This window comes from Rosa chinensis, chromosome 5, assembly GCF_002994745.2.
Source record: "Rosa chinensis cultivar Old Blush chromosome 5, RchiOBHm-V2, whole genome shotgun sequence".
Classification (NCBI taxonomy): Eukaryota; Viridiplantae; Streptophyta; class Magnoliopsida; order Rosales; family Rosaceae; genus Rosa; species Rosa chinensis.
In genome coordinates, this window is record NC_037092.1 from 17,826,433 (window position 1) to 17,854,005 (window position 27,573).

General features: G+C 35.9%; 2 protein-coding genes and 1 long non-coding RNA gene across 3 annotated transcripts; 2 read left to right on the forward strand and 1 right to left on the reverse strand.

Annotated features, from left to right (window-relative positions):
- Positions 1-777: 777 nt before the first annotated feature.
- LOC112167469 (ervatamin-B) lies at positions 778-2,100 on the forward strand. Its single transcript, XM_024304500.2, has 2 exons — positions 778-1,313; positions 1,439-2,100. The coding sequence occupies exons 1-2, from the start codon at positions 986-988 to the stop codon at positions 2,038-2,040; spliced, it is 930 nt and encodes a 309-aa protein (XP_024160268.1). The 5' UTR covers positions 778-985; the 3' UTR covers positions 2,041-2,100.
- Positions 2,101-5,898: 3,798 nt separating this feature from the next.
- On the reverse strand, positions 5,899-6,559 carry LOC112167470. The gene is made up of 2 exons (XR_002923784.2): positions 6,339-6,559; positions 5,899-6,241 (listed from the first exon to the last, which is right to left on the reverse strand). It is a non-coding gene; the product is annotated as an uncharacterized LOC112167470 (long non-coding RNA).
- Positions 6,560-14,150: 7,591 nt separating this feature from the next.
- Positions 14,151-24,484, forward strand: LOC112202306. Its single transcript, XM_040507421.1, has 10 exons — positions 14,151-14,289; positions 14,409-14,514; positions 17,614-17,678; positions 22,069-22,511; positions 22,650-22,891; positions 23,010-23,219; positions 23,333-23,425; positions 23,522-23,629; positions 23,736-24,190; positions 24,345-24,484. Exons 4-9 carry the CDS (start codon positions 22,112-22,114, stop codon positions 24,186-24,188), a joined length of 1,506 nt encoding a protein of 501 aa, XP_040363355.1. The 5' UTR covers positions 14,151-14,289; positions 14,409-14,514; positions 17,614-17,678; positions 22,069-22,111; the 3' UTR covers positions 24,189-24,190; positions 24,345-24,484.
- Positions 24,485-27,573: the final 3,089 nt, after the last annotated feature.

Below are 27,573 nucleotides of genomic sequence, written 5' to 3' on the forward strand. Positions count from 1 at the left end.
CTTCTGGGATAACAGACGGTGATTAAGACTCAATTAAACAAAAGCTCCAAAGTCTCCCCAAATTAACCAAAACCATAACAGTTCAGAAAGCAAAATCAAATTATAATTTAGATCCATGTATTTTGAATTTTGTAATTCTGGTTTATATATCAACAATATTTGTAGTCTACATCATATTTTTGTTATATTGGCATCAACGTGTGAACATACTTCTCATCTACAAGGTTAGTTTCGTTATTCTCTCCAACTCAAACTATCTGTCTAACATGCAGATTCAAAATAATCAAACTTGAATCTGTGAAGCACAAAAATTTATTTTGTGATTCGCTAAAGGTCGAAAAGTTATGTGACCGTTCTTTATGAGACAAACTGAGACATCCTATGGCCAGCAACTTGGAACATGCAATCCACTTGGAGAAACTGAATGTAATGTGTGGATATAGACATGAATATCATCTAAATCACTCAGCCACAACATGAAGATGGATTATATTAGATGTTCCTGGAATATTAGGAGACGTGAAAGATATCAGAATCTCGGAACTAAGACCATGAAAGTCAGTGGAACTTGGCTATTCGTTGAAGGTCGAAATAATGTAAATGACACAAATGTTGAATTTTGTAAACACTTGCATGTGGTCCATATTGTAAAGTCAGAAATAAGGGGCTAATAAAGAAAATTTGTCCCTCTCAAGAAATTATGCGCATGACCAAGCAAAGGCTTACATGTGTGATCATCTTCTATATAATTACAGCATGCTTGGGTTTCCACAGCTAACTTGGCATGCAATCACTATTTTAGTTCCAAACCCATTGGTACACTGCTATCACTCTGATAAATATCAGTACTAATTAGTTTGTCAAAAATGGCTTTTGAAAAAACCTTGTTGTGATTGCCATATTCATCCTCTTGGAGACCTCAGCATCCCAAGCCACATCTCGCACACCGTCCAAAGCAACCCTTGCTGAGAGACATGAGCAATGGATGGCCGAGCATGGGCGTGTCTATCCGGATAGCACAGAGAAGAGAAGGCGTTTTGTCATATTCAAGGAGAATCTAGAGTTTGTGGAGAAATTCAACAATGACGGGGAGAAGACCTACAAGTTAAGCGTCAATGAGTTCTCCGATATGACCAATGAAGAATTCCTCAGCCATCATACTGGATACAAAACGCCCACAGGCTCCAGTTTAACAAGATCACCCAAACAAATGCCCGGCCTTTATTTTCCACGCCCACACATTGATTATCCAGATAGCGTTGACTGGAGGGAGCAAGGAGCTGTCACCGATATTAAGAATCAAATTCCATGTAGTAAGTTATTGAGAAGCTAGCACCATATATCTGTCAAACGTTCCTTGTATTATTTATTTCCTGTATCCACTCATTCTTGCTTGATTGAGAAATCCATGCATTAATTTTTGGTATGATATATGTAGATGCTTGCTGGGCATTTGCGGCGATGGCAGCCGTGGAAGGGATTACATTTATCAAAACTGGCCAACTGGTCTCGTTGTCCGAGCAACAACTTTTGGACTGTGACAAGTCGAGCAATGGCTGCCAAGAAGGTGACATGGAAGCAGCTTATACATACATAATAGAAAATGGAGGAACTGCTACTGAAGAAGAGTACCCATACCTGAACACTTCTGTCCGCCAAAAATGCGACACTCAAAAGGAAAAAAAGCATGCTACCCATATAAGTGATTTTGTATTTGTACCAGAGAGCAATCAACGTGCTCTTCACAAGGCTGTTTCCATGCAACCAGTCTCGGTTGCCATCAGCGCTAATGGAACAGAATTTAAGTCATACAAACGTGGAGTGTTTTCAGGTCCTTGTGATGGCCCCCTGAACCATGCTGTAACAATTATTGGGTACGGAACTGAAAACGGCACCGGCACCAACTACTGGCTAATTAAGAATTCATGGGGGGAGACGTGGGGTGAAAAGGGCTACATGAGAATTCTTAGAAGTACTACTTCAAGTATGGATGATGGTCTTTGTGGCCTTGCTATCCAGGCATATTATCCGATTGTATGACTTATCAAACCTGTTACTATAAAAGCAGATTTGTACGTTATGCTGAGTTTGATTACCTGATAATCATTTTCTATTTTCGTTTAGTTAGCGTTGATGCCAACGTGAGAGATGCGATCAGTAACTTGGTATAAACCTATAGTAATGCTCTATAAAGGAATAGCCTCCATTTAGTCATAAAAAAATTTCGGTTCCAATTTAGGTGTAAATAGGAACAAAATCCACATTATAATAAGGTAATATTTTGTTTAGGTCACGTCTTTTTTGAAAGAAAGGGAAACTTCCCTTTACAGATTTCATTGATACTCATGCCAAAGTGGCCATTATATATCATTCTGCTATATTCGAACTATATAGATCAAGAAGTTGTAGTAGGAGAAACTACTGTGATACATAGGGATAGAAAAACCAACAAATAATGTAATTTAAGATGAAATAAAATAAAACCAACAAATAATGTAATTTAAGATGAAATAAAATATTTCTCCAAATGAGATAAAAAAAGAAAATAGAAAAAGAGCCATGACATGCGCATCGCGCACCTCTTTCCAAAATACTAGAGCTCTGCTAGGGTTTGTTTGTTTCATTTTATTTTTTATTTTTTATTTTTTTTAATAAATAAGAGATTAGGCAATATTATCTCTTCGGAGGTAGACAATGTAGGAAACAAGTTTCATCCTCAAACCCGAAAGTGAATGGTCCACCACGCTCTATGAGTCCACCGCCCGTCCCGCTATTTAATTTTAGTAAATGACAAAAAAAAGTACAAAGTCCGATGAGTAAAATACAAGGAAAAAAGAAAGAGAATAGGAAAACCAACGAAGCAGCTGCTATGTCTTTGTGAAAGCATTTGATGGACAACAAGTAGAACCAAAACCAACTTCCAACTTGGTCTTCTCAAATCCACATAGTACTCCAACATGCAATTAAAATTAGGTGCAAAACCATAGCATCTACACACTTCCCAACAGAAATCCATTGCAAAGCAGATAGAGAGATGTTGGTACCCTGAGAAAAAAGTCAAATCCATCTCCCAAAAGCATCACCCCGTGATAGAAAAACATGCCCAAGTATCATGATAAGCTATAGACATGTTAAAACTATAATACTGGACAAAAACCAATAAGAAAAATTGCCAAATTAAGTTGTCCTATGATATGGGAAACCCATGGAATCCATATATAACAATGGGAGAAGCTCAGATGGAGGAGTAGTATACCAAACAAGAGATAAGGATGTCAAAATCAAGCTCGTAATTTTATCAGCCACCATGTTGCCCTCACGAAGAATATGAGAGCACGAATATGTTCTAGGCAATTTAACCATAGGATTCGCAGTGGCCATGGTGGAATAAAAGAAGAGGAAGGAAGACATGCCAAAACTCTAGTTGAATCACTTTCAAGCCAAATATGATGCCATCCCAATTGGTAAGCCAATTCAACCCCAATAATGACCACCATTAACTTAGAGAATAAAGCACTATATTGATCTAGATCTTTACAAAAACCTCCAATGAATTTCCCAAAACAATCAAGGAAAACACCAACATATGCAGCAGGGCCTGGATTTCCTTTAACAAGGCCGCCAGTATTAAGTTTCAACCAAGGAAGAAGGGGGGATGCCAAAAAACAAGTCGGGAATCAGCCTAATTTTCGGCATTGGAGTTACAACTAGCCCCACAAGTAATTTATTGTCCAAGATCCCAGTATAGTGTCCAGGCATGTCTGGGGTGAAAAAACGAATCCAAGCTTTAGTTGAGTGGAAAATTTTCATTAGTGAAGACTGTTTTTTTCTAAAAACACAGCTTGTTTCGAGTCTTCCAAATAGCCATAAGTGCATATAGACCGCTAGCAACCCAAAGATTCATCAATTGTGAAGAGAATATTTTACTAGTAAATGAACCCCAACGATCAGTGGGCGTACCTGAAGATGGAAGGGAGCTACCAAAACAACAAGCAAGCCATTGCCAGATGTGTTGAGCAAAAGCATAGGTGACAAAGAGATGGGTCACTGTTTCCTCATGACTAAAAGAGCATAGCTGACAAACTGAAACCACTGGGACACCTCGTCTATGAAGCTGATCATCTGTAGGTAATTTATTATGAAAAAGATGCCATGCAAGCATAGAAAAATGAGGAGGAAGATAGAGTTGCCGATGTATTTTGGCAGTACTTTAAGATATCAATTCTATCTTTGGTCAAAGTATTGATGTCGATTGAGATGAGTCAAGTATGCTTGGTAATAAGAATTGCTCGCTCTCTATTTTGGGTGGCAAAAAGCCTTCAATGACGATTCATGTCGTGAACAAAATTCTCTCTCTATAACTGCTATAGTTGCTTTTCAACACAGTGGCAGTAGCTTTCTATGACAATGTTAGTATTTCTTTTAAGCTGATGTCAGTAGCTTTTCAGTTTACATTTTGATTGATTACAAATCAATAGCTTTCTGTAACTATTTTAATGGCTTTGCAACACAGTGATAGTGGCTTTTTATGCCTATGTTAGTATAATTTAAAAGCTGATGTAAGTAGCTTTTCTGTTTGCATTTTGATTGACTTCAAATTGTCTTTTGTCAATAGCTTATCATATTGGAAAATAATGATTTTTTACAAAATTCAGTTTTCTTTTTGCTGTAATTTCGTGTCTCTAGCATTGAGATTTGTGTTACACTATCAACATGGATAATCAGCTAGCTTTGTTGCAATTAGTATTTATGTCAGTAGCTTTTTGTTATTGGTCTAGTAGCTTTCTACATATGTCATAGTAGTCTTCTGTATCTATGTTAGTAGCTTTTAGATTGCTTGTTTCTGATTATCTAGTTGATAAAGATTGCTTGTTTTGTTGTATTTTTGTTCTTGCAGAATTCTTCCCCTTTTGCATTTCCAGTAGTAGATTCCGAAAATCATGTGAATTTGGGTAGTGAAGCCTTCATTAACCAAGAGACCATCCGGCCAACCAAAAATTGTTGAAATGAAGTCTAGTGCTGAAGGTGGCAAAATAATGCCTATGGTTAGTGTAGTGTGGTACAGCCTGACAACAAGAAACATCAGTGATGGTCATATGAAAGATGACAGTAGCATCACAACATTGACGATAGCTTACACAACTATTGTAATATATTTTCACAACTATGATAGTGACTTTTTACAACGTAGCTTTTTAAATAGTTGTATCATTGTTGAATTATGCATACTTATTGTATCATTGAATATGTTTTCTTTTCTTAATTACAGTAGCATTTTTATTTTGGTTGTATCCTTTACATTTCCATAGCTTTGTTAGTCTCTGGAAGTAGCTTTTGTTCTACTTGGTAGTAATTTTTGTTCTGCTGCTTGGTTATTGCTTTTGATATTGATGAGAGTAACTTTCGGTGATGGTGAAAGTAGCTTTTGTTATTGGTGAGAGTAGATTTTGTTGGTAGGAATAGTAGCTTTTGATATTGGGGACCGTAGTTTTTGTTGATGACAATAGCTTTTGTGACATCGCCGAAAATCTCATCATAATAGATTTTGTTGCTAGTTACAGTAGCTTTTGGTGTTCGTGACAATACTTTTTGTAGTTGCTAGAGACCTCGCCGGAAGCTGTCGGAGACCCTGCCGGAGTTGGCTAGAGACCTCACTGAAGAGAGAGAATGGTTGTTGATTTTTTACTCTAGTGACAGTTACGTAAATATGTATTTAACACAATTTTTAATCTAGTTGCCTTATGAGAGAAAAAAAATAGTTAGTGGCTCTATAGTTAAAAAAAAAGCATTCATTTTAGTGACCCTTTTATTAGTACTGATTAGTTAGGTCCAACCGTTATGACTACATAGAGGTTTTATTGTATAAGGCTAGAATGTAACTCAAGAGTCTGAAAAAGGTTGGGATCCGAAAAATACCACACAAAAATATATTGAAACGTATAATGAAAACGTATCTAATACAGGAGGATGATTACATATAGGATTACCTATTCAAAATTCCACAACAGATGTTCATCACTTGGGCCCTTCGAGAATATTACCCATATATGAAACCTCCGTATCACTTCTACAATTGATCAGTAACCGTACGTGGTTCAAGGACAATTTGGTTCACACCCGCCGCCCTGATGCGCTCTTTCTGATCTTCTACACGCTGTCACGGGTCCACGTTGAAGTGCGCAAGTTGTCATCGGTATAGAATGGGAACTGCTTGATATCTTTGCCTCGATAATCATTTCTTCTGCGTTGACAATAAGAAAGTTGATTAGTAGTAAAACTAACCAGGGCATATCAATCCAACAACAAATTAAGAAATAATGCGTGGGAAAGAAACCAACTGCTTTTCGAAAACTTGGAAACTCTGGCAAATGCTAGTTGTGATGAACATGATAATAGCAATAGGAATGTGAAGGGAATCAAGTTGACTGCGCTGCAGGCTTTCTTGTGACCCATTGTATCATGTACCATTTATCAGTGACGGGTATAATTCTTCTTCGTTTCCTTCCTTTATAGTATCATATAATTGCGCATTTGATAGAACACGGCAGGTACAGCGAACTTGTCCTTTAGCCGCCTTCCAAGTGATGATAATAATCAAAGTCTTTGCGAAACGATGGCCACATAAATAATCTGCGAAATGAATGGCCCCATGAATAATCTTATCCCCACAAAAATTTCTTAATGTTAACTTCTCGCCATAAGCTTTTAAATTTCTCCGAAACTACTTTGGAAGTACCGAAAAGAAATTCATATGCTATATCATTTCTGTAAGGAGTTTTTACGAAATTTTTTGAAATTTTTCATACATTTTCGTGAAATGCTTAACTTCCAAAATATCTACACACACAAAATATATTTAAAAATTCACACCGAAATTTTGTTAGAAATTTCTCCAAAATTTCTGTGAAATTTGTATGCCACCGACAACGAAGTTTTTTACTCATATTTTTATAGAGAAAATATGAAATTTTGATATTTTTTCCAATCAAGTTGAATACAACAAAAAACTTTTTTGCTTTTATCTGCTACCAAAATCATTTCCAAAATTCATGTACTTGGGAGCAGTATTGTATGATACTAAATGGAAGCAGTTCAACCATATGGATCGAACCACATCATAATAACACTTATTCTTAATACTTTATATTGCTTTTGTTGTACTTGTTCATTTTTATTCACGGGGTTTTGGTATTAGGTCCCCCCTGATAAAGTAATCTGGGGTTCACATCCAAAACTAATTGGCAATGGATGGAGTGGCCCAAACCCTTCTAAACGCATAAGCAAAGTTATATTTTTCCAATGTAGGAGTTATATTTATACACATTCTCAACACGCCCTACACGTGTGGCGATTTCTCAAGCCATACACGTGGACAAGTTATATTGGGTGACGGTGAGCACGTGTGGCCATCGCTGAAACCAAACACGTGGGTAACCCACTCTGATACCATGATAAAGTAATCTAGGGTTCACATCCAAAACCAATTGGCAATGGATGGAGTGGCTCAAACCCTTATAAACCTATACGCAAAGTTATATTTTTCTAATGTGGGAGTTATATTTATACACATTCTCAACCCCCCCCCCCCCCCCCCCACACACACACACACACACTTGTGTTTTTCTAATTATTAGTGAAAAAGGCGTGATAGCCAAACCTCCTACTGGGTTCCAGCCATTAAAAAAAAAAAAAAGTAAATCACATTCACATTATCAATATACAGCACAATTATAATTACAAATAAATAAAAACACTAGTTTAGCTTCCTACAACAGTACTAGTTAATTACTTGTACATATTAAATATCACAATTCTATTATAAATGTATAATTTTAGAGAGGCTATATTGTAAATAGGTCTATTACAGGTTAGTTTAGTCTATGTAAAAGTTTCATTCAAAAATATCATTTTATAAATGCAATTAATATGATTTCTTTATTTTTAACCAAATTCAAACTTTCTCCGAAATTTCCTTAAATTTGAAGTACTGAAATCGAAACTGAAACCAAAATTTGAAACCTTGGGTAAGACTAGTATTACTCAAATGGTGCTTTTATATGCATTGTCCGAATTCAACTTGTACGTCATTTAGTGTGGAACAATGATAATTCAACTTGTATGCCATTTAGTCAAGGTTGAGTGATCTATATATTGTGGAACAATGACAATTCAACTGGTACGCCATTGACAATTCAACTTGTACGCCATTTAGTCAAGGTTGAGTGATCTATATATTGTGGAACAATGACAATTCAACTTGTACATCATTGACAATTCAACTTGTACAACATTTAGTCAAGGTTAAGTTAGTCAAGGTTGAGTGATCTATATATTGTGCAACAATGACAATTCAACTTGTACGCCATTAGTCAGGTTTGAGTCAGTCAAGGTTGAGTGATCTATATATTGTGGAACAATAACAATTCAACTGGGTTCTAGCGATAAAAAAAAAAAAAAAAAAAAGTAAGTCACATTCACATTATCAATATACAACACAATTATAATTACATATAGATAAAAACACTAGTTTAACAACCTACTACAGTACTAGTTAATTACTCGTACATATTAAATATCACAATTATATTATAAATATATAATTTTAGAGAGGCTACATTGTAAATAGGTTTATTATAGGTTAGTTTTGTCTATGTAAAAGTTTCATTCAAAAATATCATTTTATAAAAGCAATTAATATGATTTCTTTATTTTTAACCGAAATTTCCACCGAAATCGAATCTTTCTCCGAAATTTCCTTAAATTTGAAGTACCGAAATCGAAACAAAAACCAAAATTTGAAACCTTGCCCATGTGGGGCACATGCAACCAATACCAGAGGAAAGAATCTTATTTCGATCTTATTAGCAACAGTGCTCGCGCTTTACTGCGAGATGTAAATTGCAACTACGAAATGTATTCAAGTTTAGGCAACTTTGTTTCCGAACTGTACGCTTTCTTTTACTCCATGGTGTCTTTTTGTTATGTCCCGTATTTCAATTTACCGGTTTACTAGTCATTTGGACGGTAAACGGCAATTACTTTCACTTTTTACTTTGTTTCGATACTTTTAGTGGCCCTAAAGTTGACTTTTTTTTTTCGGGTCAAAATTGGAGAAAGTATTCTTCATGAAAATTGTAGAGGACGTTAAACTGAGCGCTTGCATATGTGGTACGTAAAAATTGGAGTTCGTATACGAAAGTTATAAGAGAAATACAGAAGTTATTGTTCATGGTAAATTGGGTATAAAATATAGGGGGCCGTGACCACTTACCCAATTTTAGCCCAAAAATTGCCCACTTACTCCACCAAGAGTTTTTTAACCTCATTTACCCAATCTAACCTATAGTGACAGTTTTGCCCCTATTAAACTCTATCCTCTCAGACTCTCTCTCTCACTCTCTCTCTCTCTCTCTCTCTCTCTCTCTCTCTCTCTCTCTCTCTCTCTCTCTCTCTATATCTCTCTGTGCCATGGTTGCTCCGGCAGCTTCTGGCCACCACCTCATCAAGTCTCCACCGCCATCAGAGAAGATAGGAGCACTGCATCCGGATTCGACCTCAACCTCCGAGCGCCGCCGTCACCCGAACCATACTCTCTCTCCCCCAGACTCTCTCTCTCTCTCTCTCTCTCTCTCTCTCTCTGCCATGGCTGCTCCGGCGCTCCACCTTCGGATTCGGGCCAACAACTTAATCGATCTGGCGGATTCTGGGCCATCTCATCTCTGTTTCTCGATCCGGATCTTGGCCAGGTCTTAATTGGGTAACCCAGGACGACGAAGACGTAAGGTGGTTGAGGTTGAGGTCGGTGGTCCGGTCCCATCAACCTTATTTCGCCAACTCTTCCTATCTCGACGAAGACGATGACGATCCAACTCCGCTCCCCAACCAATCTTGCACCGGCCTCACACTCCGGTGGGTGCCCAGAGCAATTTCTGGGTGTCCATATCACTTTTTTTTTGGTAGCCTGATTTTTTTTTTTTTTTGTATCTATAATGTATTCATTTTGGTTCACTTAAGAGCAATAATATGATGATTGGAGGGTAATAATATAATTATTGAGGCAATAATATGAGTGTTGGGGGGCAATAATATGATTACTGGGGGCAATAATATGATCAATTGTAACCTATAGTGTATTGATTTTGGTTTGAGGAGTTTATACAATTCACTGGACGGAAATAATATGAATTTGGGAAGCAATAACATGATTATTGGGAGACAATAATATGATTACTGGGGGACAGTAATATGATTACTGGGGGGCAATAATATGGTTACTAGGTATTATTAGGGGGCAATAAATTCAGATGCCGGAATCCGGACACCAGTCCGGTAGCCGGATTCCTGATTCCGGTGACCGGTCGTCGGATTCCGGTTACTGGAGTCGGCGCCCTGCCACTAGTCATCGGAGGCCGGCAAGGTGGAGGATGACTTCTCCCTCTTAAGTGAAAATGAAGGAGAGGGCAAAAAAGTCTCAAAAAAAAATAAAAAAGAATTAATTGGGTATTAGGGAAATAATCCCTTAGAGTGTTTTGGGTAAATGGGTTTAAAAAACAGTTGGTGGAGCAAGTGGGCAATTTTTAAGCTAAAATTGGGTAAATGATCATTTTCCCTAAAATATATTTAAAAATTCACACCGAAATTTTGTCCGAAATTTCTCCAAAATTTGTATGCCACCGACAACGAAGTTTTTTACTCATATTTTCATAGAGAAAATATGAAATTTTGATTTTTTGCCAATCAAGTTGAATACAACAAAAAAAACCTTTTTGCTTTTATCTGCTACCAAAATCATTTCCAAAATTCATGTACTTGGGATTAGTATTGTATGATACTAAATGGAAGCAGTTCAACCATATGGATCGAACTACATCGTAATAACACTTATTCTTAATACTTTATATTGCTTTTGTTGTACTTGTTCATTTTTATTCACGGGGTTTTGGTATTACTTCCCCCCTGATAAAGTAATCTGGGGTTCACATCCAAACCACCAATTGGCAATGGATGGAGTGGCCCAAATCCTTCTAAACCCAAAAACAAAGTTATATTTTTCCAATGTAGGAGTTATATTTATACACATTCTCAACACGCCCCCACACGTGTGGCGATTTCTCAAGCCATACACGTGGACAAGTTATATTGGGTGACGGTGAGCACGTGTGGCCATCGCTGAAACCAAACATGTGGGTATTGAATCTAAACTAAAGATAAAATTAGTACCATTCAATCTAACATGAAGCAACTGCAATCAAACCAATACCTGAGTAATACAAAAGATAAGAGATCATTAGTACTTTTTTTTTTCTCCCACGTATATTCCACAACATACATCTACCATATAAGAACAATTTTTTTGACCCTAAGAGGGTAAAAAAAGGAAGTGGATCAAGAAGATGAGAGGAATAATATGAGAGGAGAAAATACAAAATGAATAGGAGAAGAATACTCAAAGTAATTATATATTATGTATAAGAAGTTGTTCACAAAACTTTCAATAATAATGAGTTGGCAAAATGTAATACCCCGAAAATTCAAATTAATTTTCGATGACCTTTAGGAAATGATTTCGTGGTCATAGGCATGAACACAAAGCTTGGAGAAGTTGTGGAATTAGTTCGAACGATTTTTATTTTCGAAAACGAACGTTATTTAGGGGTTCGTGAAAAATTGACTTTTTATATGTACAAAATTTAAGAAAACTTCTTTCATGAAAGTCGTAGAGCTCGTCGATATGTGGAGCGCAATATTTGGAGTTCTTATGAATTTATTACGAATATTTGAAAATGGTGATTTTTCCTATAAATATAGAAATTTCTGGAATTTTTTTCAAAAAAACCCAAAAAAATTCCCAAATTTTCATTTTCTTCCCCAGGAATTCTCTCTCTCTCTCTCTCTCTCTCTCTCTCTCTCTCTCTCTCTCTCTCCCGTGTGCAGCCCCCCCCCCCGGTGGGGTCCGACCCGGTTCCGACCCGCACGGCCTGAATGCAGCCATCTCGACCGCCACCGCCACCGGACCCGCTCCAGGCCGGCGCGCCTCGCCGAGCCCAGCCGCCCTGTGGCCCTGCCCTGCCCCGCTGCTGCCTCCAAGCCGAGATGGAAATCCAATTTTTCCTGCGTTCCGTCGATCGATTGTTGGCATTTTCGTGATCACCTCTTCCTCCTGATCATCCCCATATAAGCCTTGCGTCACGATTTTGAGTGTGGAGCGAAAGATCAAGGATTGAAGATTGACGGCTTTGGTTGGATCTGGAAACGTGATCAGAGGGCTGAGATTAATCCAACTTCAAAGCTTGATCTAGGACGATCTAGACCAAATATCGCTTAGCTCCAGATATGAAAGTTGATCACCCTTTTTTTTTGAAGAAGTTTTTAGTTGACAACTTTTGCATCGGAGGTGGTTGACCGGTGTGGACCGCCGCGTTCACCATGGTCTGACCGCCGCGTGTGGCGACGCGTCGGACCATATTTTGAGTTTATATTATCTGGACGATGATCTATGCATCCTTACGAGCGTTTTGATATATACATGGTCATTTTAGAAAAAGTTGATAAATAGTGGATTTACGTTTTGAAGTTACTATTTAAGGTTTTTACGTTTTATCTTCGGTTTACGATCCGTGAAGATCCGACCGTCAGATTTAATTCAAATTTTGATATGTTGATTGTATGACTGTCCCGATGACTTTGTGTGGTCATGGGTAAGATTCGACTATTGGATCTTCGTATAATTGTGAAATAGTGATTCCGAAGGCGATTCGTGAGAATCCTACCGTCAGATTTTCATATAAAATTATGGAGATGTTAGTAAGGGTGATTCAGGAAGATCTGACCGTTGGATCATCATGATAATTTGGAAGGATGATCTTAAGGATGATCTGTGAGGATCCGACCGTTGGATCATCGTTTAATTTCGATCCGACCGTTGGATTGTCGTTTTAGTGTGTTTTATGAATCCCTTGCTAAGTTAAGATCATGTTTGACTAGGTGATTGATGGATTGATTGGTGGACGATTTCAGATTGTTGTTTTTGGGATATTAAGAAGACGCAGCTGGATTAGAGATGAGTAAACTTCACATGGTTCATATTACGAACCAAAATTACTTTACTTATATCGTACTGGATTGAAAATGTTTCACGGAAATGAATATTTGTTTTAAAATACATGGGCTTGATCTTCTACGGTCCATAGGTAAGTAAAATGTATTTAAATTATAAAAGTGAATTTCACAATTTTCTTGTGTGAATTATAGTTGGTATTAGCGATCATTCCTGAGTGAATGATTACGTATATATATATTTACGTGGAATATATATATTGGTTGACGTGTGATTGGTGTGATGACACTACAACAAATCTGGGAATTAATGACCAAATCATAGTGACCAACTTATAGTTGGTCATTAATAGAATAGAACTAGTGACCAACATTATTCATTGGTCATTAAAATAGTTGGCGCCAGATTTTTCAGAACTGCCGCCTAATTATTATTTTGCAGTGACCAAATGTTTAATTAATATTGACCAGCTTAGGTTTGGCCACTATAAGTTTTAATAACACTTGCACTTAGTGACCAACTAGATCTTTAATGTATTTCAATCGGTGCTTGGCGGTCTCCCAAAATTATAAGCGCGCTACTCCCAAATTTTCACAAAGCGGTCTCCCAAAGTTATAAGCACCCTATTTCGTGTTCTTCACCTAACTCAGATTCATCTTCTCCTCGTCCACTCCTATTGCGTTCTTCACCTTCCATCTTCTCCTCCACTCATATCGATCCGCTCCCTGCTTAAAGACGAGGTACTCCTCCTCCTTCCTTGGTTTGAATTGTGTGAAATGGCTTCGTTTGTGATTTTGGGTTGAGCTATTTGACTTTCGATTCGGTTTTTTTTTTTTGGCAATCAAATTGACTTTGGGGGTTTGAATAGAGAGGTTTCGTGAAGTAATTCGGTACTCAATTTAAATTTAGGGTTATGGTTGTTTGAGTTTTGATTTGATTTTCCTTATTTGTAATGATTAGGTTGTTGGGCTTTTCATATTTCTGGTTCAAGGTTCAGCTGGAGACGATAAGAAGGATTGGCTTTTTTATTTCTGGCAAGTAACATATATATTCAAGTCAAAAATAAGGTTGCTTATTGTTTTTGATTGTGTTATGAAGTTTTTCATTGTTCTTGTGGTGTGGAACAGAATCAAGGGCTTCGTGAGAGTCAATTCAGCTCATTTTGGGTGAGTAGGAATCAGAAGATTTTGGATTGGCTATTGTATGAATCGTCTGCTATTATATGTCTCCAGGTAATCTTTGTGTACCCTTTTGTCTTTTGTGCTGAATTTCTGTCTAAACTGAAAAAAGTAAACTTTTCAGTTTCTGTCCAACTATATGTGCTTAATAGACCATTTTTTTGTAAAATTAGGAGTTCTGGGTTGGAAATTAAGAATTTGTGAATATGTACCTGAAGAGGCTTGGTGATGCTGGCTATAGTACCTTCAAGCTTGCCCGAACTAACAACCGTGGAGATGGTATGTTGTTACCTTTAATCGGTCCCTTTCCCCCTCGGTTCAAACTTTAGACACATTGGACTTGTTTGGCATCATTCCTTTTGCTGTTAAATTTGGTAAACTTATAATCTTATTGCTTTTTCAACTTTAGTTTAGCTGTATAAGTAACTGGAAGTTCTAATTAAACATGTACGTAATCCTTAACACATGTAGTTTAATTTAATGGATTCATGTTTTACGTAGTTACATAGGTTTCTACCATCAATAATCTATAAATCATTTATTTCTATGATTGTTGTCATGAACTGATGACTTAGAAGTTACTTACTTTTGACTTGAATATATATGTTACTTGCCATGCCAGTAGTAACGTACTCTTATTCTAATTGAAATGAATGAAAGGAATGGCTGGTTATATAATTGAAATAAATAATGGAATTAATATATGTTGAAGGAACTAATAAGATTTTGACCCTTGAAGCTATAAGACAAGTGAATGTAAAGTGCTCAACAGCTTTTTATTATTTGAGGTTCAAGAGTTGTAAACTACATTTGAGTAACAAGACACACTTTAGAGTGCATGCAGATTATAAGAATGTTGATACACATCAGCTAAACATTGATGTCTATTTCAGTAAGCAACCGATGTCTCGTTAAGTGATGTCTAATGTCATGCATTTAGACATCGATTTTTGCCCCATGTCTATATCATATTTAGACAACACAGATTTACAAGAAAATGATGTCCTGTATATACTACAAACCCATCACTACCTAGAATTATCGATGTCTAAGCACCAACTTCTGATGTCTGACATTACTTTAACATCAGCGAGTTTTTCACCTAATGTGTAATCCTGAAACCAAATCAGTGTTTTGCTTATATTTGATGTCTAAGAAGAATTTGACATCAGTTATTTACTAGTTTCTGTTTACATATGCATCTTTACATCAATAACTGCAATTAAATCTATTGTTATCTAGTCTTTTGGCATCCCTTTGTAACTTAAATTTTTACTGTAGAAATAATATAACTTTTGTACTTCAAGATGAGATTAATACAACCATTTACATACTAAGAGAGCACTTCTTATTGCTCAGATTAAAAAGAGACTAACAGTAAATTGAGATTAATAAGAAATATGATTTATTAGCATAAAAAAACAAATACAATAAAGAGGGGGACATAAGGCCTTACCTCTTAGTACAAAAAACAAAAACAACTTGCATAATGGGAAGCAATAAAAGTTCAATTGATCAAAATTAAATATCTTGGCTATCGAAATCAAGTTGGTACCCAAGAATTAATATAATTAAAATGTTACATGAATATATAAGCACCCTTGGAATGAGAGAAGAACAGCTCTTCCTTGCACAAAACAGAGCAGAAAATCCTCTTGCAAATCCAACAGAACAGCAACCCCTCCTTGCATTATCCCGTGAAACCAATGCAACAAGTAAAATAATGTCTAAACACATAAGCTTAGGAATAGATGCTGGAAAACAAACATTTAATATTTAATGACCAAAAGTACCATCAAGGCTACCTTGCCAAGGACATTCTTAGCAATTCAAGAAACAAAACAAAAAAAAATGCTTTTGTTAAAGTTCTCAAACTCAGTATGTTAGAGGAAGCTCAATTTCACTCCATAGCATAATTCTTATCGCCTTATTTAGTTAAACCCACAGAAAGAAGTTAGTTAAATTAAAAATGATTAAGAAGCAAGTGTTTAAAACTTATACAAATTACAGATAACATAATAATTTATGGGTATAAATCGTCTATTGATTCAGCAAATCCATATATAACTTGTGGAGAGATCTCTCTGTTAGGAACAACTATTTATGGGTGAAATGTGTTGTCATCAAGTAAGTGTATGCAGAACAGTAACAAGCATAATGCATCATGTATTTCTTTATAACCATGTTTGATCAAGTAATAAAAGGAAATAGTGAAGATATTTATCTTCCTTTAACTGACTGATCAGAATTAAAGTTATGTGACCAACTGGTTCTTTGGTTTATGATTTACTTTTAGATTGAAGTTTTACCTCTTCCTCAAAGGTAAACTAGTAATCCGATGAATAGTCCCAACTTCTCTGCAAGAGATAAACACAAGCAACACTAGTATAAGTAGAATGAATGAATTGACGTATGAAAGACGCCCAAGAAATAAATTTAAAAAACTGGAAAAAGATAAAGGCAAACCTTTTCAAAGGTCACTAAGAGAATCAAAATAATAAAAAGAAAAAGAAGAGTCTTGACTTGTCATTTATGAAATTTGTTCAAAACCAAAGGTATTCCTCAGACCCATTTGTACAAATTTGTAGCTGTATAGGTTTGTATATTTGCATGCAATATGTCCTTTGTGGGATGCATGTACAGTATTTTTTTTTTCCAAGTTTTCACCAATTTGCATTATTGTGTTTTGAACTTCAAATTACCTCTAGTTTTGTTTTTTTAATATTTGTTTTGAGTCAAATTGACTCATAAAATCTGCTCCTTAGGAACCAATAAACTATCTCTGATGGCATGTTGATCAAATAAGCTATGTTCACCATTTTTCCTTGGATGTGAGATATAGATAATTCCACTTCTAGTGCTTTGCTTCGGATATGCATTGCGAGAACAAAAAAGCTCGATAAGTTGTTTTAGTAAAAATAATTCTCTTTGCCATCTCTTTTGTATTTTTGATATGAACTCTTTTTGTTTCCTTATTATCTTCTTTCTTTTTGTCTGTTAGCACATCTAGAACTGTCAATATATAGGGTCTTGTTGTGACTTTGATTCTTATGGAGCTAATTGAATAGCTCGATTCAGTGATTGGTATAGCAGGGACCTCAGGGTATATATTTATGGGCAGTCAAGGACTAAACACCTTTCGTAATGAAGACTAAATCAGTAAATCTTTATCATAATGTACCTTGGAAAACAATAATCCATATATGTGCAACTATTATAGCAATAGACATCGCTTAACAATGATTGAATGTTGAACTATGTTTACTAGACTAGAACATATCTTTCTATTCCTATTCCCTACTCTATAAGAAGTATGATCAAGTGCATTAAAACAAAAAGATATTACTGTAATATCATTAACTTGTCCAATTTGTGCAGCTTTCAACTACTGAATAGGAGCGAACAAGTCTCAATATCCAATTTACAAAAGAAGTCTTAAGAAGGTAAGACTTCTTTTGTTATTTCTTATTACAAACTTTTTTTATGGTTATCAAACATAGATATGCTCTATCTTATATTAAAATATACTTAAACATAGATATATAGTACTTCTTGGCTAGTATAATCAAAGCAAGATGGTCCTTTATTGAATAGCTTTCTGTTGAAATTTAGTTGTTATAACTTAGTTTACTGTCTCTTTTCTAATATTTGCTAGAGTTAGTCTGTATCGTTGATTGATAGAAGTTGGATTCAGTTACCCACTAGGGGAAGGAGAGAATATATCAATGGGGTGAAACAATTCATGAATTTCGCAATTGCCCACATGAAGCCAGGGTCTGATTTGATACCTTGTCCGTGCATGGATTGCAATAATTTTCGTAAATATAGCCCAGACCAAGTTGAGGATCATTTATATGCAAATGGAATGGCTAAGGATTACACTAAGTGGACAGATCATGGAGAAAATGATGATGATTTTGAACTAGAAGATGATATTTTGGAATCTGAAAATGAAGAGGATGTTGATGATGTAGTTGAAATGTTAAATGATTTCCAAGCTCATGATGATAGGGAATCTCAAGAACATGTCCCTATTATGGAAGAAAATAAGTTTAGACGATTGATGAGGGATGCAGAGCAAGAATTATACCCTGGTTGTCGAAAATTCTCTAAATTATCCTTCACTGTAAAGCTGCTTCATTTAAAGATAATGTTTCGTGGTAGCAACAAGTTCTTTTCAGCATTGCTTGAGTTAGTGAAAGAGGCATTACCTGATGGAAATACATGTCCTAGATCTCATTATGAATCAAAGAAGATTATACGAGACTTGGGTCTTAGTTATGACAAGATCCATGCATGTAAAAATGATTGTGTACTCTTTTGGGAGGAGTATGAAGATAAATTGGAGTGTCCAATATGTCAGGAACCTAGGTACTCTTTTGACAATGGCAAGAAGAAGATTCCCCAGAAAATCTTGAGATACTTTCCCTTAACTCCAAGGCTGCAAAGATTGTTTATATTAAAGAAAACAGCTGTAGATATGAAATGGCACAAGGATAAACGACCAGATGATGAGTATATGAGGCATCCTGCTGATTCTCAAGTGTGGAAGGACTTTGATCTAAAGCATGAGTCATTTGCCATGGATTCTCGCAATGTTAGGCTTGGATTATCAACTGATGGTTTTAATCCATTTGGTAATTTAAGTACCTCTTATAGCATGTGGCCTGTTTTTCTTGTTCCATACAATCTTCCGCCGTGGAAATGCATGAAAGATCCATACTTCATGATGTCATTACTTATTCCTGGACCAAGAGCTCCTGGAAATGACATTGACGTGTTTCTACAACCGTTAAAGAATTGAAGCAATTATGGGAGGTTGGGGTTGATACATATGATGCTGGTTCTGGACACAATTTCCATTTAAGAGCTGCACTATTGTGGACAATAAACGACTTTCCTGCATATGCAAATTTGTCTGGATGGAGTACCAAAGGAAAAATGGCATGTCCTACTTGCAATGACCAGACACCTCATCAATGGTTGAACAATTGGCAAAAAACTATATATTATGATCACCGTCGTTTTCTGCCACAAAATCACAGATTCAGAAAAAATTTGGAGTTTAATGGTAAAGTTGAGAAGAGATTAAAACCTGCTTTATTATCAGGGGATGATGTGGTTTGCCAATTGACTCATGTTTCACAACCGTGTTTTGGAAAGGGGAAGAAGAGAAAGCGTTGTGCTGATCATTTGAATTGGACAAAACGAAGCATTTTCTTTGACTTACCCTATTGGCACACACTCAAGCTACGCCACAACCTTGATGTAATGCACATAGAAAAAAATATTTGTGATAATATTTTGGGTACATTGATGGACACTGAAGGTAAGACGAAGGACTCATATAAGACTCGTCTTGATATGGAAGAGATGGGCATCAAGTCTGATTTACACCCCAAATATATTGATGGTGTGATTAAGTTTAGACCAGCATATTACACTTTTAATATAGATGAGAGGAAAGGTTTTTGTGAGTTCTGTAGTTGTACAAAACTTCCAGATGGCATGGCTTCAAATATCTCTAATTGTGTGAACATTGCTGATTCTAAGATTTATGGTTTGAAAAGTCACGATTGCCACATTATATTGCAGCGACTTCTTCCTGTAGCCTTGCGTGGGTACTTGTCTAAAGATGTTCGTGAGGTCATTATTAAATTATGTTTATTCTTTAAGGAGTTGACTTCCAAGACTTTGAGATTGGATGTTTTGGAAAGGCTGGATAAGGATATTGTCGTACTCCTATGCAAGTTAGAGTTGAACTTCCCACCCTCATTTTTCAACATTATGACTCATTTGCCAATTCACTTGGCTTATGAGGCCATACTTGCTGGACCAGTACAATATCGATGGATGTTTCCATTTGAGAGGTAATATTTAAAACTATTAATTTCTTATGTGGTTGTGTGGATGCATTTATTTCTTTTTGGCATGTGCTGATGCTTCTATATTTGTGGTTTGTGCTTATGCATATATTTGTGGTTGTGGTGGTGCATTTAATTTTTTTTTTTCTTTGGTATGTACTGATGCTTCTATATTTGAGGTTGTGCTGATGTGGTTGTGCTGATGCATATATTTTTCTTTATTGTGCTGATGCACTTGTTTCTTTTGTTGTACTGGTGCTAAAAAAACTATCAATTTATTGAGAATGTTGGTTCATTGCTTCACTAGATCTGCATCATTTTCAATTTGTTTTGGATAAGAAAATTTGTCTTATTTTACCTCATTAATCTCTATTTGTAACATAATTGGATTACTTTATGTATACATAGTTTGGTATTAACTGTATATTTATATTTCTTTGCAGAAAAATGCATAACTTAAAGGATTATTGCAGAAACAAAGCCCACCCTGAAGGATCAATTGCGGAAGGTTATTGTGATTGTGAATGCCTGACATTTTGCTCCATGTACTTTCGTGATGTTGAGACAAAGTTTAACCAAGTAGACAGGAACCATGATGTAAGTGAGAGAAGGATGGATTTATCTATTTTCACACAGAATGTTAAGTTGTTAAAGGGAGCAGTTGATGATGTTCTTAGCCTAACTGACTTTGCAAGGATTCGATGGTATGTGCTGAATAATTGTGATGAAGTACTGCCATATATAAGGTACATGAGCTGCTGTAATGTATCTGTGTATTCTTAATAGGCAATAATTTGACCAAGTTCTGAATATTTTGTTATGCATGCAGGGAACATAAAGCAGAACTTGAGAGGCAAAATATTCCAAACATAGAAAAAGAACAACAACAGAAGTTTCATAAATGGTTTTTGCGACGTGTGAGTGATGAATATTTTAGCATATATAATTCCAAACTATACTTGTGTATTTTTCATTGCTCACTCTAATTTTGGTAAGTTGTGTATATAGGTTCAACAGATGCAAGTTGAGGGTTCAACAGAAGATGTTGAATCCTTACTATACTTGGCCAGTGGACCTCAACGTGAAGTGGCACGATATAGTGGGTGTATCGTCAATGGCATAAGGTTTCATACTCAGAAACGCGATGCAAATAAAAAAACTCAAAACTATGGAGTGGTAGTCAAAGGAGAGCATCGTGGTAAAAGTATCGACTTTTATGGTGTTTTGAAAGATATAATTGTGTTATCATACCTTGGAAATAATCAGGTGGTCGTTTTCAAATGTGATTGGCTGGATCTCAATGCAAGAAGGGGAATTCAAGTTGATGAGAACCAGTTTACAAGTGTTAATTTTACCAAAAAATGGTATATGAATGATCCATTTGCATTAGCATGTCAAACACAGCAGGTATACTATTTGAAAGATACAAAGCATGGTAGTAATTGGCGTGTTGTAGAAAGGTCGCAGCCTAGAGGGATGTATGATTTTACAGAAAAAGAAACTGAAGTGGGTGATTCATTAGAGGAGGTAGAAGATCCATATCAGCAAGAGTCACATGGGTATGTCGATTCAGTTGAAGTTAATGTTGGAGAGACGTCATTACATAGAGATGACATGGATATGATCGTTGTTGATTTGAATGCTAAAGATAGTGATGCAGAAGATGACGACTTTAATGATGAAGATAATGAGTTGATGTCTTATGATGATATCGAGGATGACTCTACGTGATAGAATCCATGCATATTCTATTCCACAATTTTATATTGTCATGATTTTATCATATGTATGTCAATGTCATACAAAGCTTGGGTTTTCAATTCTAACTTCCAAGTTCATTTTGATACTAGTTCATTAGTTTGTTTAATGCATAGGATAAATATATTTATTTTGTTGTATAAGGTAAGCATTAAAACAATTACTTCAAGAGATTTAGAGTCATGCTAATAGCTCTTTTTTTTCATGACAGGTTGTGTGCATATATATATATATATATATATATATATATCATTATGGCTAATGGTAGACAAGGTCCAAGGTTTCTACATCAATTGCGGACAAAAGCACTGCCACAGCACCAAATGCGATCATCTACTCAAAAGATTTCAAAGCTTGCAAAGTCTTTAAGTAAGCCTACAACACCAGCACAAGCACCGGCAGCCCCATTGCACTCATCAGTAGAGCAGATTATCACTTCCATTCCTACTCATGTTCCAAAACATCATTGTCCACCTCAAGTTCAATCATCACCACTTATGCGAATGCTAAGATCAGCTTCTGTTAAGCAAGGGTCAACTTCTATTAACCAAGGATCAACTTCTATTCAACAAGAATCAACTTCAACTGCAAATGCCACACAGCCTACTCAAGTTGCTTGTTCCCCCACGGTAGAAGAGGGCACTAATACTAATAGTAAGTAATGAAACAAATTGTACATAATATGATTAGTAAGTAAAACAAAAATAATTTGTCAACTGAGCTTTGATAATTTAATGGTATAAATGTATTTTAAATTATTGCTTTATATGATCAGTTTGATAATTCATGTAGGCAGTGCAGTTCGCAAGAAAGTACGTGGTGAGACTCGATGTCTTGAGCTATCCAAGAGGAAGCGTGATGGTGTTCAACTTGATATTGATATTCCAAAGCATACTATGAGAGCTGTAGGAACAAATTGTCAATTCTGCATTACTGGTATGGGGTGCTTTGTTCGAAAAAATGTTCCATTGCAAATTAAGAAGTGGTCTGAGCTCTCAAGAGAAGATGTTGCTTTGCTAATTCGTCATGCCCGTGTAAGTACACCATTCCATTTTCTTCAAATATACTAGACCTAAATTATGTACAACAAATTATAGTCTATTACATGAAATCTGCCTTGTTTGCTAATATGTCATCATCATATGATATTAGGAAAAATTCAAGTTGAGCAATGAGTCTCATGTGGATGAGGCAATTGAGAAACATATGATGAGATATTTTACCACTTGGCGCTATAATTTGCGTAAGAAATTTCTGAAATATGACTCAATAGAGGAAGCTGTAGAAAATCGACCTGAAGATGTGGAAGAGGAAGATTGGAACTATTTGATTGCAAATCTGTGGCAAGATGGAAAGTGGCTGGTTAGAATTCTTTCAATAATGTTTATTTTTTAAGGCCCCAATTAGTAATTTTTTTTTCATCTATAGTTGTACTTGCTATAGATTGTGAAGTTTGTGATTTGATTTTTATACAGGAAACAAGTGAAAAAAACAAGAAAAACAGAGATAAGTTGGAGATAACACATTGTGCAGGGACAAAGGCATTTAGTCGCCTTAGAACTGAAAATGTAAGCTTCAATTTCAGTTTTTTTTGTTGTTAAGGCATGTTCAACTATGAGAGGTGTATATGACAAATATTTTGGGTTGTGATTAAACTTAAATAGCGAAATCCTGAGAATGGAGAGGAAGTTGGTCGTATTGACCTTTTCAAGCTCACACGATATAGCGAAAAGAAATCTGCATGGGTTGGTGATACTGCAAAGAATGCTTTTGTGAGTTGCTATATTTTTTTATTTCAATTATTGCATTATTGTAAAAATAACAGTACTTAAAAAATGGTCTATATATATATATATATACATGTCCACTCTTTTGTAGGAAGAGATGAAGAATCTACAAAACGTCCCACAAATGAATGAAGAAACTGGTGAAATAATGACTGAAGATGAGATCTATGATAAAGTTCTTTCAAAAATTGTTGGTCCACCTCGATCAGGCTATATACGCGGCTTAGGAGCTGGGCCAAAGCCTAAAAGATCTAAACTTGCAGCAAATGATGCTCAACTGAGGGAGGCAAATCAAAGGGCAGATCAAGCAGAAAGACGAGCAATGCAGCTTGTAGAGGAGTTGATGGCTGTGAAGTCTACTGCAGCTCAGCAAAATGAGGAGTTAAAGACAGTCAAAGCTGATGCAGCTCAGCAAAATGAAGAGTTAAAGGCAGTAAAGGCTAGAGCTACTCAACAAAATGAAGAGTTAGAGGCACTAAAGGCAAGACAAAATCAGACTGACACACTTTTACTTAAATTGATGGCACAATTATCCCAAAACTAGAGGTATGCATACATGAGTCATTGAGCTGTTGCATTTATATTATATTATGGAAACATAATATAGTGTATGTAGTGAATACTAGGCCTTTTTAGATGCAACTCTTACTACATTAGGATGAAGGTTATAACTTGTTATATATGTCTTGTTATATTGCAGATTTGGTCTAAGCTTCAAAAAGTACGTACATCTTGCAAACTCTCATTCAAGGCTCATTGAACTTCTAGAAAGACTTGAACGTATTTTTGTCTATTTTGAAATTGTTATCAAAGATGGATATTAACATCTCTATATTTTGGATTTGCGAATGTAGTATTTCAAGATAGAGATATTGATAATTGGTTTTAGAGTACATTTCACTTTCTGGTGTTGGACTATATATTGAATGCTACTTTTAGCAGGTTATTGCATGAAAAAATGTACATTGTCTCCATTTTGAAAATGTAGTGACACACTTAATGTCAAGTTTGTTGGTTATTAACATCAAACTTAACAACCTAGAATGATTGCCAATTTAGTTACCAAATTATTAGTGACCTAGTAATATGGTCACTAAAATTATTCAATTTAGTGACCATTGGTATTACAATTTAGTGATGAACATGTAGGTCACTAATGTCATTATCATTTGTGACCATATAATCATGGTCACTAAAGACATTTTAAATTAGTGACCAAATATTGTGGTCATTGAAGACATTTCGAATTAGTGACCAACTTACAATTGTTGGTCACTAAATAGAATCAGTGAGGGACCTATAGTGACCACCTAGTGACCACCCGAATTTGGTCACTAACCATATTTAGTGACCAAATTTGATAGATTTAATGACCAATGCAGTGGTCACTAATACCCAGATTTGTTGTAGTGTGATATGATTGAGAATGGATTGGTGATTTTTGGAGTTGTATTTTGAGTACATATTTACACAATAATAGTACGTATCATGGAATTATTGATCCTATTGTGTGAAAGAATATTGTTGTACTCGATTATGGATTTAGGGTCAATGGAGTGACTGGTATGAGGGAATCGGATGCTCTAATCCTAGGTGGATGACGAGCTACGATTGGTTGAGTATAATAGAGGCCACGACCCTTATCGGGTGACGGGCTAAGTTGAGTATGCATATCGGATGCTCTAATCTTAGGTGGATGACGGGCTACGATTATTTGAGTATGCGTATCGGATGTTCTAACCTATATTGATGAACTACAATATTGACAATCATGTCGGATGCCATAACCTAGGCCAGGTGATGGGCTACGATTCAGTTAGAGCTCTAGTCTGTCAGTCACTGTTTTTTTCTAAATACGACTTCGGGGTTTTGAGAAGAAAGATGTGAGCTTAGCCCCTAAATAAATTTTGGGTGATTTAGAGTTGATGATTTTAGTGACTGATTTTGGGATTGTGGATTTCTTTGTGGATGTTGAGATTGTTGTTTGTTTACTTGAGTTAAAAGAATTGTGATATAATAAATCAACCGTTCATTCTTGTTTACTCATACGAGCTTTGCAAAAAGCTTACCGGGTTTTGTGTTGTTGCAATCCCGGTACACTATTCAAACGGTGTAGCGGGCAATCCTACAGGTCAGGAGAATCAGGAAGGAGATCGAGCTGTGTAGAGTAGCTGCATTGTGATATTCTGAATTTCTATTGTGAGGTTTGTTATGCTCAATTAGGGCTTTACAATTTCACCTTGTAGGAGTGAGTTGTAATAATTAACTCGAGGTTTTTGAGATTTGGAATTTGAGTGGCGTGTGGTATGGTTGTTTATGAAAAAAAGTCAGAACGTTTATTTGATTAAGTTGTTTAATTCATGTTTCGGATTTGAATTTGTTATTCAAAATTCGAGGCGTGACACAAAATCTCAAATGCACCATTATAATAAGGGACAATATCATAAATGGTCACTTAACTTTTATCTGTTCAACACTTTGGTTACTTACTTTTTAAATATGTCACTTTTGTCACTCAATTTTAACTCTATTATTCACTTTACTCACTCCGTTAATTTTTTCATTAAAATTTTTTATTTGCCACAATATAAAGGATATTTTCGTCTAACCAATTGTGGAAAATTGAGAAATTTGAATTGGAATGATTGGAAGATGTGACTAAAGTGAGACAAAATGCTCATTCGGTGACTAAAGTGATTGACAAAGTAATAGTTGTCTGACTAAAGTGATATGTTTGAAAATTGAGTGACCGAAGGGATATGTCGAATGAGTCATAGTTAAGTGACAATTTGTGCAATTCTCCCTTATAATAAGTTGTTATATAAAAAAAAAATCATCATTCAAGGAATTTAATATTAAGGGTAGAACAGGATGGCAGTCATCAATACCCTCTGCTGAGTCAATATGCAAAAAAAGAAAAATAATCCTATGTGGCAGGTGAATTATTGGACCGCAATTAGAAAAAAAATACGTGTGGATTACATCTAATATAAGACATCAATTTTGGACTTGAAATGAATTAACTCAAGTTTTAATGAACGGATGAGATTACAAGTCAAGGAAGGTGTAGTGCCGACATAGATAATTTATGTCTATCTAATTTTTATTAAACGGATGAGATTAGAAGTCAAGAAAAGTGTACCGAGGAGAGACAATAGCTTAGGCATGGCATATGCAACTAGGGATGGCAATGGGGCGGGTTGGGGATGGGGATCACAATACCATCCCCATCCCCGGGGTCATTTTCTACCCCCATCCCCGCCCCAATCCCCAATAAAAATATATTGGGGATTCCCCGTCCCCATCCCTATTGGGGACTAAACCTCCAAACCCGCCCCAAATCCCCAATAAGAATTTAATAAATAAAATAATTTTTTCTCATATTGCCTTTTATAAAATCAAAATCTACAACAAATAAATTTAAAATATGATTAAATTCATAAATCATAATTCAGTGAGTGCAAAAGTCAAAACACCATTAAAGTAAAGTAGTAAATGTATATATTTGTGATTTATATTATAAAAAATAAATTAATATATATATAAGTTAAATATATGTATATATTATTGGGGCGGGTTTGGGGATGGGGATCACAATACCATCCCCGCCCCATCCCCATTCTTAGATAGCGGGGATTGGGGATCCCCATCCCCATTCCCCATCTGTCCCCGAATTCTCCCTCCATTGGCGGGTATCCAATGGAGCTCCGCCCCGCTGGAGATTTTTGCCATCCCTATATGCAACACGTCCCTGTTGCCCCTTTTTTGTTTATTTTTTATTTTATTTTTACCGTTTTATCCCTATCCCAACCAATTTCGTTATTAATTGTTAGTCAAGCATCAATTCTCCTTGTCATTATCTATTCAAAAAAAAAAAAAAAAAATCTCCATGTCATTAAATGAAAAAGACGAGATCAGTACGCAGTCTC